The following is an 18,128-nucleotide window of genomic DNA, read 5'->3' as shown; positions in this document are numbered from 1 at the left end:
CCATCCCGTCTGGGTCGTTTCCTTCTGAGCCCCAGGGACACTTGACTCACACTGCTGTGGTTTGGTCCCTTGCACAGCTTGGTGCACGTCGGCACAGAATTTTTGCTCCAAAGTAGTGTTTTGATGACTTGATCATTGCAGTAAAACCTCTTTATAAAGACCAAAGTACTGTTTAGATCCTAAGAAATTCCTTTTGCAAGATTTGTAGCGGTTGTGACTGATATATTTGACATGTATTCTATTCACTTGCCACTTGAACCAGGTAGAAACAAGACTTCTGTTTTTTCCATGGAAGCTGGATTGCAGAAGAATTTAATGAGCATTTTCTGGGATTTTCTCACAGTTTGGATTTTGAACCACTGTCCTGTAATCCTACAGGATAGCAGCATGAATGACAGTTGATGCAAGGAGTTTGCATGATAAGTCATTTACAACCAGTACAGTTTTCTCATGCTTATTTTGAGGAGGACCTCACATGTGAAACCAAACGAATGCTCTCCAGAACATGGGCAGCATGTAACTTTCCTGTGGTCTGTACCCAGCTAATGAGTACACTGGCTCTGCTGTGTCCGTAGTTTGATGTAAAAGTTAGGAATGAATTGATGCCTTATGAAAACTCTTGCTTGCTTTGGGTGTCTGATGCTGAGCCCTGCTTTGTTCAGTTGCTGTTGTTGTAATAGAGACTTCCATACTGTAAGGAGCTAAAAGAGAAAGGTTTTGCAAAACCAAACAGCTAAATGTAAACACATTTAAAATCGCCATCAATTTGAACAGCGGATTTGCTGTATAATCTCAGGGCACTGGGTTAATGTGCACCTAACTTCCAGTTTGTGGCCATGAAGGGTGCACCCCAGGTCTTCCCTGAATGGGGCTCCGAAACCTTGCAAAAGAGAGAAAAAACACCCAGATATCCTGTCCTACTTCTGTCCTTCAGTCTTGTGGCTACTGCATGACTCAGGAGGAAGTTATCTTCAGTGAACCAGGTCTCACTTCGTTAGGGTTGCTAGCCCTTGTTGGCTGTGGAGATTTCCCTCAGTTTTGCCCATAAATATAGCCGTCTAAATACAACCTGCAGTGTACCATGGCAAAGCCAGGGTTTGTATCGAAAATGCAGTTAGAGGAGGTCTACCCCTGTGGCAGGGACACATCTCTGACCTAGGCAACGCTAGAGCGCTCTGAAATTAATTTTGTGAGTTTTAAAATCTCGTTGTTATGAAACACTGCTCTGTCCAAAGCACAGTCTTTTAAATCCTGTCTCACTGTTTTGTGGCCGTTGTCCTGATGCAGTCGGAGCTGGTTCATACGGGTAGCTTTTCTACTGTTGGCTCTTCCACACTTTCCCACTTCTTTAACGGGGATTTTCCTTTTCACTTGACATTCATTTTAGGGAAGTACCTTTCCCCTAATGAGGAAGTACTGCATTGCATTTGTGCTTTTAGATTTTTCTTTCAAAAACCTCATGTACTATTTATACCGCCACAGTTAGAGTAAGCAAAAGCTTTCCTCGGAGTAGAAGCAGTCTTTAAATGTCGCTGCAAACCGTGAGCCAGTGCCCCTTCCAGATGAGTCAGGCACTGCAAACTGGAGGGAGGAGACGGAAAGCAAGAGGGCAGGGATCCTCTCACCATCATGTGATGCTGGCACTGGCTTGGATTTTGGGTCGTGTAATCTGCCTCCCTGTCTGTTTCAAGAATTCGTTTGATTTTGAGGCAAATTCTTTAATCTCTTCCCCTTCTTATGTTTTTTTCCCCCTTCCTATGAAATGAGGCTAAGCCTTCCCTCCTGCACAGGGGTGCCATCCTGGGAGTCGCTCTGTGTCTGCCATGGCGACAGGGGCCATGCTGGTACCTGTAGTGAAGGACAAACCTGTGCATATTTTTAAACCAAGAAATTCGGTGAATCAGACAGCTCAAGGGTTGAAGGTGTGGAGGGAGGAGGCCAGAATTTTAATGGTGATAAAAGACATTTAAGATCCTTTCAACATCAGGCCTGAGCTGTCCAGCCATTGAGAACTTGCGTTTCAGAACCAGCTGTGCCCGGTGAAGCGCTGTTGAACTGGTTCCTTCAGTTCAGTGGACAGGAGAAAGCGGCGCCCCCCTTGCCTTCCTCTTCCTTCCTTTAGTGTTTCTTTGAACCATGTGAGTTTTCTTCTGCTTTTTCCTCAATCACTTTTCAGAAACTTTCCCTCTTTTTACAACATTCCCATTCTGTGCCACCACCCCCAGAGCTCTTGTTTGTTTTTTTTTTCCATTAACACTCAAGTGCGGCTCTTCCCAGTTCGCAGAAGTCACTACAGAACACAGCGCTATTTCCTAACGATTTTTGCTTTTTCCTCGGACTTGGGGGTTCTGTGTAAATGCAGACACACATGCACACAGAATAGATACATATATATATATATATGGACACACAGGGAGACACTGTCCCACTGCTTCAACCTCTCCGTCTTCCCAGAGCTCAGCTGGAGCCAATTGGCTACTGGAGGGTTCAAAGTGGGCACAGGTGCCGAGCTGGCAGCCCTCCCTCTCCCCGTCCCTGCGGAGCCTCCTGGGTTCTCCCCGGGGCGTGCGGACCCTCCGGCTGAGGAACCGACTGGGACCCAGCCAACGCGTCCCGCCCCCGCCATGTTCGGGCCCCCGGTGTCCAGCGGGGAGTGCGTTTCGGGAGAGGAGCACTTGAAGGAGAACGATGCTGAAAACGGTCTCGGTGAGCGCGTTAAAAACCCATCGTCGGCTTAATTAAAAAACAAACTGCAGGCCCGGTGACTCGAGGTGGCCTGTCCCGCTCGCCTCCGCACAGAGGCAGCCCGAGGAGCGCAGCAGCCCCCCGCAGCCGTCAGACCGGGGGCAGAAGGCGGAAGGGAAGGCGGCTGCGGGGGCTCCGTGCGGCGGGGAGGCGGCGCGGCCCCTTTAAGGCCGAGGGTTTGCTGCGCCTCTCGGCGAAGTCACCCCGCGCCGCTGGGGAGCGGCGTCACGTGGGGCGCAGTCTTGTGACCGGCCGCGAGCGCAGCAGCCGGGGCCGCTCGCGCGCGGTGCGGGGCGCTCGGGGAGGGGCCGCCCGCGCGCCAGGGGCCGCTCAGCCGCTCTCCCCCTCGCGCCCGGCCCCCAATGCGCGGGGCGCTGCCGCCGGGGCGCTCGCGCCGCCGCTGAGCTCCGGCGCCCCCGGGCGGGGCGGAGGGGCGGCGCCCGCCAAGTTGGGCGCTGAGGCGAGGGCGCCGCTTCCTCTTCGCCCTCCCGGCGCTCGCAGCGCCGCTCCCGCTCGGCTCCGCGGGCAGGCAGGCAGGCAGCGCCGCCGCCGCACCCCCCCACCCCGGCATGGACAGCAAGCCCCTGCTGCAGGAGCGGCCCCCCGCCTACAGCCCCGCCGCCCAGGGCGCGGGCTACGATTACGGGCAGAGCAACTACGGCGCTATCCCTGCCCCGCAGCCCGGCTTCCAGCCGCCCCCGCCCTACCCCTACCCGGGCGCCGCGGCTGCCGCAGGTGGGTCTGAGGCGGCGGGGGAGGGCCGGCCGCCGGCTCGGGGTGGGGGCTGGGGGGCGGCGGGGGGCCCTCGGAGCGTGGAGGAGAACGTGAGCCTCACTCCGCGCTTCCCTGGACGGGGGGCGGCTCTGGAGAGCCCCTTACCCCGGTGACTGGAGAGGGGCAGCGGGCTCTGGAGAAGGGCCGTGGCCTGCGCGGAGCGGCTGCCCGGCACAAGCAGGGGGAGCGGGGGGGAACTCCTGAGCTTCTGCTGCCTGGGGCTTCCCTGTCAGGAGTCAGGCTGGGTCGGCTCAGCTTTCGAGCTTAAAACTGGCGCAGGGAGGAGGGTGCGCAGGGGACCTAGGTGTTTCAAAGCGCCGCCTCCCTTTCCCCTCCTTCCCTGGGCGCCTCTGAGGTGTAACGTCTTGTTTGTGCTTTGCCCTCCCCAAAATACCGACCGAGTTCACACGCTTCCCTCAGATGTACGGGTTTTCCACCTCAAAACAATGGCAAAGAGGCACAGCTGCGTTAGCAGTGCAGCAGACCCCAAACTTGCACTTTTCTTTGCACGCGCTTCGCTGTACTCTGGTTAATGTTTGCTTTTTTCTGATACACTTCAGTAGTCTTGGAGAGACTTAAGCAGGTGGGTAGATAAAGTACTTTTGTTAACTGAATTAATACTAACGTCTGTCAAAGAAAGAAGTAGCCTCTCAGGAAAGATTCTGTAGAGTTAAGTGAACTTCAAAAGTTACAAAAAAAACCCCCACTGAATGCAGCAGACAACAGTCATCAAGCATTGGATTGAATCTTGAGGCTGTAGTTGATTTCCTGCTAATAACTTGGAGCTTCTTTTTCCTACAATACAAATATTGGTGATTATTTTCGGTTTAAGTAGTGAGGTTGGTGGACTTTACAGATGCATAATTTGATTCAAGAAAATCTGAGAGCTGTGCCCTGGGAGAGAAGCTCAAAATGGATTATACCTGGTCAGAGTATACCTTGACTGTATGATTACACTGCATAACTCTAACCATCCCTTTAAAAAGCATTTTAAAAAGTAGTATTAATGCCGTACTTAAGGGGTTGTGTTTTCTAACTGCAGATGTTAAAATTCCAAATTTGCTATCTAACAACAAAGGTTTTTCAAAACTTTTTTTTTTTCTGTGGTATGCAACCAGCTTCCTTTCTACTTGCATCCTATCACTCCTACCCCTCTCTCCAGTTATAAAGTTAATATGTGGATGTTAAGTTGGAAACAGAGGAAGATTTATTCTGTTTCAACTAGTTTGTCTGCTGGAGTGGGATATACCTGATCTGCAACATCCAGAAGTGAAAGCTGTGGTCATTGTTTGTTTAAACTGTTTTTCCCTGGTGCTCAAACAGTGTTGAAACAAATTCTTAAAGTTAATTATTAGCTTGGTCTCCTTTTTAGATGGTTAAATTGTGCTAGATACTTGGGTTTATGAAGTGGCGTTGCTATTAGGTGTGCTGAGTAGTGTGTTCCAACTCCGCTTTTGATAGAGCTTCTTAAAGTGTTCAATTAAGACTACATTTCTGTTTATTTTTTCCGTGTTCTGTTTACATAATTATAAAGTATTATCTTTGTTCTTTGTGCCTTATGTGCAGTGACTGATTTTTTTTTTTTTTCTTATTTTAGGGTATGCTGTTCCTCCACCACCATCCCAGCCAAACTATTCGAGCACGTACACCATTATTCAACAGCCTGCTACCACCACTTCTGTAGTAGTAGTTGGTGGCTGTCCTGCCTGCAGGTAAAATAGCTTTCTAGTTGGGAATTAAGTTCAGTCTTGGGTTTTATTTTTTAAACTACAGGTATCCATATAGTTCCTTGGTTTTCAGTAATTTCTCTAATACAACAGGCTTCATATATTAACATTAATCTGTTCTTTATGATGGAGGAAGATCCATAAGTGGTATTTTTGATGAAAAGGCAGTTCAGTCACACATGTAAAGGGTCAGCTGTTTGAGGGAGAGGATGACAGGAAGTCCCTTCTGATGTGTTTATGCCCAGTAATAGTGAATGGCATGATTTTATTGTGAAACTTTCTGTAATCTTGGACCACAGTCACTTCTGGTTATCTGGCAGTACTGTGGAAGGGCTTGTGCTGCTGTAGTGTGTCCCCCCCATTCCCAATATCCAGACTGTGCAAAACCAGGCAGGGTGATTGTCAGAATTGGTTGAAAACATCAACATCTTAAGGTTTTAAAAGTTCTCTTGTTTTAAAAGTCCTTTTGCTGCAGAACGGGGAGATGAATAGATTTGATTCAAAGTGTTAATCTGATGAAGTGGTGAAAACCACAAGTGGTCAGCTGTTAGTTGGAGTTGTGACAGAAGAGCAACTTCCCCCTTGGAGATCAACAGCCATAAAAAATGGGAAGGAGGTACTCTCTTTCCACATCAGTGCTGTAAGTCAGCTGCAGTCCCTTTGCACTTCTCAGTTCTTCTCATCCCAGGATGTTAACTAGTGCGTGAGGGCAGCCAGATTGCTGCTGGTGCAGTTCAGACACTGGTGCGCCTAGCCAGTGCTGACTCAACTGCAGAATCATTCCCCTTCTGTTAAAATGTATGGGAGTTACCCTTGTGGCGTCTTGCGAGGAGGCACTTAATATTCTGCGAGTCTGAGCCCTTGCTTATCCATTTCAAAACGCGTAGGAAACAGGCTTGATAGAATAGCTGAAACCATACCAAGTTTCTGTGTGATAGAGGTTGTCATAGTGGCAGAGGCTGTTCCTCAGATGCCTTTTGGTTTTGTTAGAATTGGTGTTTGTCTGAGAGCCAGTACCTGCCTTCAAAAGTGGATTGAAATAAGAAGTATGTTGTGGTGCTATGTAAAAACAGGTGCCTGCTGAAATGCCAGTAGTTAAGGCTGAAAAACCTGTACCAGCCAGAGCTATTGATCTAGAAGTTGTATGTTTTAAACAGTGAGGGAAAGTAACCGCTGAGCTGTTTGGAGGATGTGGTAGATCCTGCCACCTGAGTAATTACATTAAAATGCTTGTGCTTTAACTCAGCCAGAAGACAGGAAAGATGTCACGCATTGCTTGGTAAAAGGCAGACTGTGTTTGTCCAGACCTTCTGGCCCTAAATCCAGTAAGTTTCAAAACATCTTACTATGGAAGTGATCTTTGCAGTAACTTAAGGTTGGTAGGCTCTTGCTGCTATTCTCAGGTTTTTAGGGTTTTTTTTTGGTTGTTGTTTTTTTTTTAATGGAAGTTATCCTGGGATGCCCTAGGAGACACCTTTGAAACAATCATTTGCAAGTGTAATATCTAACTTTAGCCAAATATGGGAAAATGAGCAGTCTTTTGTAATCTTTTGAGTGACCTAACATGAATAGTTTTCCTAAGTCATCAGACTTGCTCTGCTGGAGGTACCCAGTGCTCTGTATGTTGTGAACTCTTTCCTAAAGCAAAATAACCTCCACAAAAACTTTGTTTATTCTTGGATCCTCAGGTGTTGTTTTAGGCTGGGAAGGGAGGGAATTTCTGAGAACTATAACATGTTGATTACTGTGAGGCATAATACTGCACTGCTTGAACTGTAGGACTCTTCTCAGAGTAGTCTTGATCAGGGAATCCCAAGGACAAGTAACTGTATCTAGTAATGGTGTGCCATAGTTGTCTTTGCAGTATCACTCTGTTCCTACTTGTCTTTAGAGGAAAAGTCAAGTGTCAAGGTAGGAGGGAAAAATGTCAGATTGCTTGTCTTTTGACTAGTTAAGGAGCTGAGAGTCTGGTACTTGAAGAGGAAGGCCAGGGCGGCTGGGAAGCATAATATTAGAAATAGTCACAGGAACCTGAAGGGTCAGGGTTCATGTTCTGGAAGGTTACACTGGCTGCTTCTCTTGGAGAAAGAGCTCATAATCCTCTTTGACTTCTCAAGACGTTAAGCATAGTTCTCGTTTACTTCCTTGGCCTGGAAACCTGTTTTATGAAGAATGCAACATGCAGCTACACTCTGAATACAGCACTGAACAGAAAAGTTGTTGAAAGGGCATTGATAACCATAAAAAGCTATTTGTGGTACATAAAATCTTTGTTATTAAACTGCTGAGTTAGTTGTGCTGTTAGTCTTCTGATTTGATGTTGTGCATGCTCATTAGAGGGGTCCGTCTGCTTTTGATCATGAGGAAAAAGCTTTGTGGCTGTGGAATAACGTAACTGATGGAGCAGGCTAAGCCCAAGGGGAGGATTTCTACCATCAGAAATACAAGCCAGTCTTTTGCACTGTGGCATGTATGAATGTTGCTAATTGAAATCAAAACCATTTCCAACTTAAAGTGTATGGTGTTGGGGAGAAATACACAGCATTGGTCTGTTATTTGGGTAGGGGTCTGTTTTATTGCAGTCACGAATGATCTTGGGATTAATAAGCTATCTACAGTACAGTTGATCTTTGGGCTTGATTTATGGTATGAAATCATAAAAAGTACAAAGTATCTCCAGAAGTAGCTTCTCTACAAGTAAGTAATATGCTCCTAGCCCCTGTGTAATTGGATTTCTTTCTTGTGTCTCGGAAGCATTGCTGCAGCTGAGGGATGACTCTCCTGTCTTGCAAGCTGTACCTCTTGCTTAGAGTTATTAATTAGTCAGATCATCCTCATTCGTCACTGGTCAGTGCTGCTTTCTAATTACAGACTTCAGTATTAATATATATATTCCAGCCTTCCTTGCATTATTGGGTGGTTGTAGGCCTGTTGTCTTAGTGTGAGTTCTTCTGCCAGCCCTGAGGTACAGAGATTTAAACTGAATTGCAGAATATTGTCAGTGCTACTGCTTATAGTTGACATCTGCGGATCAACCAAGTCCTGCTTTGAAACTGTTTTATGTTCCCAAGTACAGATTGAGTCATTACAGCCACTAACTTCAGAGATCCAGCCATGTCATTATCTTTTTAGCTTGGAGAAGACAGTCTGACTGCTTCTCTTGTGGCCACTTTCATTTTCTTTTCTCCATCTTGCATTGTTGGGCAGCAAACTGCAAAGGAATGTTTGCTTTCCTGTTAACAGAAGAAAGATCCCTTTAAAAATTGTGAAAACATTCGCTAGATCTGATGTTTGCAAAAGCTGGTTCTTTCAAAATCTGGGACAGAGCCTGTCCTGTGATGGGCCCTGTTGGTTTTTTATTTTTGTATTTAGCAACTATTCAGTTGATTGAAAGAAGGGGAGAGGAAGGGAAAGGATATAACTTCACTACGTTCTGGTGGCTTTCTCTTCTGGTAATTAGAAAACATCTACTTCAGAAGTATTGTAGTGGGTCACAGATTATACTGACACTGACGCTTCTTCCAGGACTGGAAGATGAAACAAGTTTGATTAAAACTATATTTATTCTCAGATCTCAACCTTCTCCCTGCCACAGGTTTTTGTTTTTGTGGTTTTTTTTTTTTTTGTTTAGTTTTTGGGTTTTTTTTTGGTGGGGGGTGGTGGAGTTTTTTTTTTTTTTTTGGGTTTTGGTGGCTTTTTGTTTTGGTTTGGTTTTTTTTGTTGGTTTTTTTTTGTTTGTTTTTTGGTTTTTTTTTTTTTTAACTTGATGAATTAGTAAGTTCTCAGGTTTTGGTTGAAATTTTGGGTTCTTCAATTAAGTGCATGCCTCCTGAGAGAATAGACTCTGGGAGAATTGCTCTTAGGTGACCAGGTTCTTCAAAATTTCAGTCTTCTGGCTTTACTTCAATTATTTCAATCACAGATGCTGTGTGTGGTTTGTTAGAAGGCTGTTCAGGATATAGGTTTTCTGTAGTTATTCACAACTATATTTAAACTCTATGTTAATATTCTTAATATAATTTCATAATATGTACTGGTTAAATATGCAAGGAATTAAAAAAAAAGAAAGACCTAGTAGCTATTTAGAGAGCATGACTGATATTCTGAGGAAAATCTGTGGATTTTTGGTTTCTGACAGCAGACTGACATGCGAGAGATCCCTTTGAATCCTGTGAGTAGAGCCGACTTCGAAATACCATTTCAAGGGTGCTGTAAAGAGGGGTAGCCATAGTAGTGCAGCACCTCCTGACACTGTTTTGGGTTTTTTTTTTTTTTGCCACAAAGATGATCAGCCTGTGCCAGGAGTTGGTATAGCTGCCTACAGTGTGCAGCTTTTTGTAAACGTATGCTGTTCTGGCCGACTGGGGCGTTCATCCCTGCTGCGCTGTAATTTGGTGGCTGGAGCAGTTAGGGCATGCAATTCAGCAATGACTTGCGCAGGTGATTGCAAAGAAGAAAGCCCTGATACGGCAGACATGAGCAGATGCCGTGAGTCTGGCATTTGGCATTTTGGACTGGGAGAGTTGTAAGTTTGTTGTTGTTTGGTTGGTTGGGGTTTTTTTGTTTGTTTTTTGTTTGTTTGTTTGGTTTTTTTTCCTCCCCCCAGCCTAACAGCAGAGGCACGCAGCTGCCTGGCGGGAAGGCTGTTACCTAAGCCCAGAAGAGAGGAGGCGATGAGTCTGTTAACAGGGTCCCAAGGGAGAACAGCATAGCTCTTACTGTTTCTAAGCATTTTTGTTCTACTGGTCTGAACTGATTTGTGGATAATAGTCAAAACACATTTTTCTAATAAATAAGACTTTATGCAATTAATAAGATACAGCAGGAATGTATTCCCTGATGGGACTGTATAAAAATTATAATCTGGTCCCCAGCGCCCGGTCTGTCATGGGGCCTGAGTTGCCCCTGAGTTTTTTAATTAGTGTCGCCATTTGCCTTGCTGTCTGTACTCTGATAATGAGGATTTCTTTATAGCAATGGGTTGTTCTGGGTGAGAGGAAGAAACTGGTCTTGTTGGTAACCAGAGGCGATACTGATTTGGCCATGTATGCACGAGTGAGGAAAAAAACACAGCAGGTCTCAGCCTAGTTCGTCATGGATAGATGTCCACCATCTACAGAGAATTTTAGCTGGCATGCTCGGCCTCATTTGTGAGGCTAGGCCATTGGTGTGGAGCCATGAAGCGTGTCTCTTAATTAGTGTGTTCTCAGAACTGGAATTAAAGTAGTGATGCTACTGCATTAGAGAAGGCTGGTGATTTGTAGGCATTTCAAGAAAAACAACAGCTAGATACTGGCTGTTCCCACTGCCAGAATTTCTCTGGCTTTGCAGTTAGCCCTCTGTACAGGAAGTGGGGCCTAAAAGATAAGGAAGCTCAGATAACTCTGCAAATACTATCCTGTCTGTTACTTGAAGGTGATGTTAAAGTTAATTGTATTTATTTATGTATATGTGCAGTTTGTGTTGAGGAGGGCAAAGCCAGTGGCTGTGGAGCCTATTCAGGCTCCTTTCTGGAAATAACGGATCAACAACTGTTCAGTATGCATTTGAGCTGAGGCTGGAGGAGCTGGCACCTCTCTTCATGGAAATGAAAGCTGTAAACATCCCATGCTTACTCAGTAGTTGCATATTTAATTGTCAATTCTTTTTCTTCTGCTGCTTGCAGGTGAAATTTACACCTTCTTGGCGAACTGCTATTGATGCATTAGTTAGGACAGGCATAAAGAAAAGGTCTCTGTGTTTGTTTTCATGTTCAAAATTAAAGATTTGGTGTGCTTGTCACTGTTCTGATGTTTCCATTGAAATCTAAAGCTGAAGACTCAACCAACCTCAGTGGCAAGAGAGGAGGCATATTGATTTGAAAATTCCACTCGCTTGATCAGTGAAGACGTATCTGTGTAGAAGGACAGGTGGAGACACCCTGAAGTGAAGCGCAGTTTCTTTCAGGTCTTGCAGAGCTCGTCATACAACCAGTCTGTCTCCGATTACCTGGGACGACCCTTTGACTGTGTTTGTAAGGGATGAAAAATGCTGATAAGCACACACTTAAATACTGTAACATCGTATTAAGTCTAAAAATGCATGTGCTAAATTGTACTGCTGCTGCGTCTGCAGATCTCACTATTGGCCATCTGATCCTGAGCATTTGACTTAAGATAGTAATGTTTTAAGACTTATTTTCAAGAAGAGGCTTGTCTGAAAAGTAATGTGGTTTTAAATACTTGTCAGTGGGAATAATTGACCTTGTTTTATGGAGTTGGCAGCTGCAGTTATAGCTTAAATCCAAGACGCTGCTTGCACTATAAATAAACCTTTCCACTTTATTTTTAGGTTGGGAGTGGTGCAGTTATAATCAGCTTTTATGTGGTTTATGCTGTAGAACAAAATTTGGGTTTGGTTACATTAGTGAATCTACAGTTTGGATATGGAGTCTCTAATTACTCTGCAGCTCAGGTGAGATACACAAGAAAAAACTAAAATAGTTGTTCTCTATTATAAAATAATCTTTTTTTTTTTTCTTCTTGCAAATTTAGTAACTGGCTAAGCAGTGATTGGATAATTTCATCTAAAATTAGGTGGTGACACAAATCAACAGAAACCAAAAAGTTTGTGTTGTAATGCTGTAGTAGAAATAGCACTGCTGTAGCTGTGATAGGGACTGGCTCTGAAATAACGGGTGTGTTACGGTGGAGATCGCACGGGTGCAGTTCTGGTAAGCTGTCCAAATGAGTGTCACTTGTAGCTCACCTGGTCGGCTGGCTGTACTGTCCCTGGTCTGCCTCTGTCGCTGACCCAGCGGTGCTTCCTGTGGCTTGCTTTGTCCCTCGCTGGTCCTTTTCCCTGGGGCTGGTGTTGAATATGGATGGTGATTTTTTTTTTTATTTTTTTTTTCCCCTTAATTGGCAGGGAGTTTTAAATAAACTCTATTTAAAGTGTCAGGGACATCTGCTGACTAACAGACTTGGGCCTTGCAAGCTGATTAAGAGGGTTGATTGTAATGGGTTAGACAGCGGTCACCTGCGCTTGGGTTTGCAGCTACTCCAGGCTGACCAGAAGTACCCTGATTGATCCCTCTCTAATGTTTAATTAGTGTACTTATTCTTTAAGGTCACATCAAAATTAGGCTACTTATACTCTTAACTAAACACAACGGTTACTTGTCACAAAGGTAGGCTTCGGGGCAGGAACTGAACATGGAATTATTAAGAGACAAGGAGATTTAGAAACACTAACAAAGCAAGAGTTGAGTGCCTGCAGGAAGGGAATGCTCAATGTGTGTGAATGAAAAAGATGGCGTTAGTGTGATAGCAAAACAAGGCAGGAATTACAGTAGCCTTCACGTGTACTGCACTGGGTATGCATTTTCTGAAATAATGTTATTTTTGGTGTAATTGAAATGCCTGGAAAAGGGGCTCTGCCTTTCTTGGATGGATCTGTAGTAGTGAAAACTCCCGAAATCTTCAATTACTTAGAGACACCTAGATTGTGTCTGAGCCTCTCAGTATCTGTGGTGTGTTACTGGGTTAACCTGTGGAAGGGGGAAAAGGAGAGACTTCACTTCCTGAGCTTCTGCTGCTCATATTTATTTGGTCTGAGGGTGCTCAGCATTTCATGCAGTTCCATGTATTCAACTTCTTCATCCAGACTTGCCATTTTCAGTTGAACACTAGTGTCCTTCCTGTCGCTGTGTCTGTAACCAGTTTGGCTATATCTGAGCAGTTCTGAATGGCTTTGCATTTGCCCTGTTAGCAGATTCTTCCCAGGAGATGGCACTTCTAGTAGCACATTTTTTCCCTGGTGAATGAAGGAGATGGCATGAGCGCCTTGTTTACTGACTCCATTTGTTAATGGAGTCTGATTTTGAGGATTACTTGCAATGTAGTTTTACAGTTTTAGTGTCCAGATATGCCCCAGGCAAAGAGATCATACAGCAAAGAAATTATGCTAAAGCTTTCCTGTCAGCCTTAAGCCATGCTACATAACTCCCCCCACTCCCCCCCCCAGGTATATGCTCTGGTGGGACAGGTAGTTGGAAATCTCTGGAAGCAAGGGTTAATAGGAGACTCTTCAACTCTGCTTTAAAAGTCAGTCTAATAAAAGCATCTCTGATTGGGTTAGTATGTTCTGAACCTGACCTAGCCAGCAGATTTTGACATTCCTGGCACAGGTTGACAGTGTAACAACTGACTTGGGATTAAGACTTGAAAGTTGGGTAGCAAGGGTAAATTGATGGAAGTTAGATTTTCTTTACTATTTTCTTTGCTATTTTTCTCCCCTTTTGACTCTCTCTCATTAATCCACTCTTTTTTAAATGAGGACCAAAGCTGTATACAGTGGTCTGGATGAAGCATTAATAAACCAGTTTACTTCATGATAGGCCCCTGTATGATATTTACCTTTTTTCTAGTAGTGACAGTGACTGCTGTTCTGATTATAATTTTGATAACTCCTTCCATATTTCATTTCCTGGCTGTACTGTCCCCTCTGACTTTTCCCCATCAGTATTTCACTTTGCTGGGGAATGCTCTGTGGTGAGAGGGGAGGGGAAACGAAGCAGGTACCGCTCCTGTGGTCTGATGGGAATGCTGGGCTAAAGGTCTTTGTAGCAGAACACTAGGCACAGGCTAAAAAGAATTATTAACCAAGCTGAGCAAATCTAGTGTCTGTAGTTTCTCTGAGTGCTGTTTGCTGAGGTGATGCAGGGCAAGTGCTGTGAGTCAGTGACTAATCTGCCAAGACAAGGGGGGGTTTCTGCTTTGCAGCAGAAGTGGCCTGGTTCCTTGTCTGCTGGCAATACTGTCATTTGTCAGCACTTTTGCTGTAGAGGTAGAAATGCGTTGCACGCCAGGTGGGGGGTACACAACCCCGTTCTCTCTGACCCTCATAATCCCACTGGGTGTACTTGTCACAAGCCAGCAGAAGCGTAGGGGCTAGTTGATTCCCATGAGAAATGCTGGCAGTGTCAGCTGGACAGATGTAGGCATTGCCAAACCTGACCTACAGAAGAGAGCTCTGGTAAGCTGCATCACAAAGACAATCAGTAGCGCTCTTTCCAGGAAACTTGCTCTTGGTGCTGCTCAGCCTGTCTGTAGTCGATGGTCAGTATTAAAACTTGTAGTAGAAATACTAGAAATGAAAGTGGGCTTCTGTGTGTTAAGTCCTTACATTCGGTAAGTCAGCAACTCACTGCAAGAATCAGTAATTTGAATCAAATACAAAAGCCCGGTAGGTAAGCTGGACCAACTGTCTGGTATGGCAGTCTGTTTAGCTCTCATTGGTGGAGACTGTCATCCTTTTGGAGAAGATGTAAAGAAATCTATTTATAAAGAAAAAAAGTTCTGCTGTTACCTTGTGCTTGACTCCTTAAACATCGTTTTTGATTCAGTTGGAGAATAAGATACTGATCCTGTAACTATTGTACAAAGTGCTCAGTAAATGTTAGGTGTTTTTAGTACTTCTGGGTAGGTGACATGCTAGAACCATTGTCCTTCACAACCTGTGTTGACTGTATCAGTGTGCTGAATGTGGCAATTCCATCTGGGAGAAAGGTGGTTTTCTGAATTTGGGCAGGATTGCGGGTACTTTAAAAGTCTTATTTTAAGCCAGTGTTGATATCTGTATTTGTGATTTGGTGATAGAGGTGTGGGAATAGGATGTAAAAGAGACTGGAGACAGTTTGAGTCTCCAAACGTGGAGTTCCATGTTTGAAACAGCTTTTCTGAAGTGCTTTACAGCCGGGGGGGGGGGGGCGGGGGGGGGAAGTGGTGCCTACACTGCTGAAACTAGTTCTACAAAATGTGTTCCAGCTCTGGGAAAAATGGTAGGAGCTGAAGTCCTGGAGAGTTTGTCATAAAAGCAGAACACTTCTGCAGAGCTGATCTCTCATTGTTCTTATCTCTCTGGACACACAGATGTCGGTGTTCAAGAGTAATCTTACATTGTTGTGGCAAAACAAAGCGCTTGCACTGATAGATGGAGCTCTGGTAGTGAGCGTGCCTGACTTACAAGGAACAGAGGGGTGATGTTACGCTGAGTTTGTAGGAGTAGCCCCAAGGAACAGCACAGGCTTACAACAGTCTGAGCTGTGGGACGCCTGGGTGCTGAGACTGGAATCTGAATGGTGATTTGAGCATTAGTCTGCATCTTTTAACTTGTTGCATTAAAGGAGTGTTATTTGGGGATAAGAAACCATAAAACTAATGCTGGGAGCAACTGCACAGCAATAGTAGATTTTCATATTGTTCTAAAGGGACGTAAGTTTTTGGAACTAGAAACAAGGAACACCTACTGAGGGTTATTTTAATAGTGATGCGTGTTTGGCCTTTGGACTTTTCTAGCTACAAGAAATAAACTTGTTAAGCAGCTTATGACAGCGGTGCTGCCCCTCTGAGCTGTTCTGGTGACTTAGGAAGTGAATGTGAGTAGTTAGCATAGTTCTGTATACACTTATTTAATTGGCGTGTTCCACAACGAAGTGCTGACATTTAAAGTACTCTTTCACTGTAAATCTACTGTAGGATTTCTTTTTCTAAGTCCTTCTTACCCTGCCAAATTGATCAGAGCCCTAAATGCCTAATGCACCTAGCCCTTTGCATGGTAATCGTATTGACTTGTGCTGTCTGAAGGAAGAAATGCCAGCACATCTGAGAGAATGTGCTGGCAACTGCAGGAACCAGACATTGCCAAATTGTGTATTTAATGTGAAGTAACGGGCTGAAACAAAGCTATTTGTATCTTGCTGTCCGCAATGATTTTCACTTGCGTAGTAAAAGCATGAGCTGGATGTTTCACCAGAACTCCTTAACCAGTGTTACACAACTCTGCCCATTCAAACCTTTCTTTTAGGAAGAAGCTGAGAAAAAGCATCAAATCACCAGCTCAAAACATTCTGAAAACAAGGATTATTTTTTCTGAAAGAGCTCTAGTGCATTTACACTGTGGGAGACTTGGGGTTGAATGAACTGAGAGGGGTCACCCCAGGGTAGTTGTGGAAACTAGGCAGGCAAAGCATATGACACAAGCGTGACTGCCGCCTGTTGTACAAGACGTAAAAAGCTGAGCAATTGAGTTGTTTGGTGTGCAATAACCAATATAACAACATCACTTGGTACAATTAAATCTTTAGCACTCTATTGTTTGAGAAGAGTCAATAAATTACTTTAGAAGCAGGCTTCTTCTCATGTTTGAGAGTAAACTTCAGTGAGTGTGTGTTGGTGTATTTTTTTTTTTTTTCCCCTTAGTGACTGCCAGATCAAGGAGTGGTAACTTTGAGGCAAACTTGGTGGGTGTCCTTGACTGAGTCTGTTTTTCGTTTTTACAGGGTTGGCGTGTTGGAGGACACCTTCACCTGTCTTGGTGTTTTGTGTGCCATTGTATTCTTTCCGATTGGGATTCTGTTCTGTCTTGCACTGAGGCAGAGAAGATGCCCTAATTGTGGGGCAGCTTTTGGCTAAGGGGCTGACTGTGGACGTGCTTATGGAAGCTACAACTGTTAGCATACTCTTTCTAATGTAAATGTCATGTACAATCATTTTATTTGCTTCAGACCTGTTTTGTAAAGTGTGAAGAAATTTAGTCTCTTGCATGTAATTTAAACTTAATCTTTTATTGAGCATGTGCATTGCAAAACATGAAAACCTGACTTGTTTTCCATGTTTAGTGGCACCTGTTGAAAACTAAATAAAACTGCTTTTCCTTTTGCAATCCTCAATTTGTGGCTGGATTATTAAGTATGTGACCAAGGGGTTGGAGAACATGTAGTTTGAAAGAGGACAAAGAAGGATAAATATTTGCTGGAATCCTTATTTTAATGAAAAAAAAAAGACATGATTTAGGGTTGTACTTGTTTAAGCACATCACCTGTTCTTGAGGAAAGTGTTGCAAGTGTTGTGTGCTACCACTGTGTTAATGGACCCTCTGTCTTCTGAAGACACTAGTAATAATGAAACAGTAAAAGCTCTATTTGAATTAGTGAAGGTTTTGCCTATGGGGACACACGTGACCTCCAAGGGCTGCAGGGGTAGTGTCCTGTCTGCTATAGCAGAAGCTTCCTAATGCTATGCAACTGGTATTAGCACAGACACCAGTAACTTCTGACTGGGGCAGGGCACTCTTCTCTAGAAAGAGCTGCTCTGAGTAAAAAAAAGTCTGCATTTCAGATTATTTAATTCTGATACTGAATAAGTATCTGATTCTGATACTTACTTCTGCTACTGACTAAACTTACACAGTCTAGGTTGACTTGCCTCACTATGCTTTAGAAAATGGGCTCAGGTGTAAGTTACACTTCTGAACAGGTGCTGGTGCATAAGTATTCACTATCCCCTTCTGCAGTGGTCTGTAGCATATGCAGTGTCCTCAGCCTTGAACTTGAAAGGCAGTGTGAGAGCAGGTGGAATGAGTGGACTCCACCTCTGCAGCCATCACATGCTCATCTACTATTTTTTTTCATATTAAGTAACTGAAGGCATTTCACATGACTTGAGTTCATTGTTTGTAGTAGCAGAAGCAGGCACAAAATGAATACCTATGGGCAGCATGTACACACACCTAATGTAGATTGATGTGGAGTCAGGATTAACCAGCCATCATACAGGCTTCAGACAGCAGGTGGGCAGTAACCACCCAGACTGGTAGTGATAAAGCACCCTGTGCTTACGCAGAGTGAAGGGTCAGTTTTTAAATATTTTAGGCTACTTTCTGAGATTATTATTACAGTAGGACAAGTCTTTCAGACAAGCTAGCTCCATCGAATTTAGAAAATCCAGGCCTGGGCCAACAAACTGTATGACTCTGCCTGTGACTGAAGTTAAAAGCTGTATTTCACCTAACTCCAATACTGTCCTGTGCCACCACTTACCCATTGCTGGGCTCCTTAGCTAG

At 44.4% G+C, this 18,128-nt stretch overlaps 1 protein-coding gene across 3 annotated transcripts in view; it reads left to right on the top strand.

Moving 5' to 3' along the window:
• The first annotated feature begins 2,999 nt into the window (after positions 1-2,999).
• Positions 3,000-18,128, top strand: part of BRI3 (brain protein I3) — a 32,679-nt gene continuing 17,550 nt past the window's right edge. For 2 of the 3 annotated variants that reach the window (XR_015260202.1, XR_015260201.1), the window contains exons 1-2: positions 3,000-3,480; positions 5,117-5,231. Coding sequence is in view for 1 of the 3 variants with exons in the window: in XM_086759655.1 (XP_086615781.1) it covers positions 3,315-3,480; positions 5,117-5,231; positions 16,567-16,699 (414 nt within the window). In the remaining 2 variants the exon portion in view is untranslated. Of the gene's footprint in view, positions 3,481-5,116; positions 5,232-16,566; positions 16,957-18,128 lie in introns of those variants that run through there. The other variant, XM_086759655.1, reaches the window with a different exon arrangement.

The sequence above is a fragment of the Chlamydotis macqueenii genome, chromosome 15, assembly GCF_036417535.1.
Source record: "Chlamydotis macqueenii isolate bChlMac1 chromosome 15, bChlMac1.mat, whole genome shotgun sequence".
Lineage (NCBI taxonomy): Eukaryota > Metazoa > Chordata > Aves > Otidiformes > Otididae > Chlamydotis > Chlamydotis macqueenii.
Note: the sequence above shows the minus strand (reverse complement) of the source record. Positions and strands in the feature narration are given on the sequence as shown.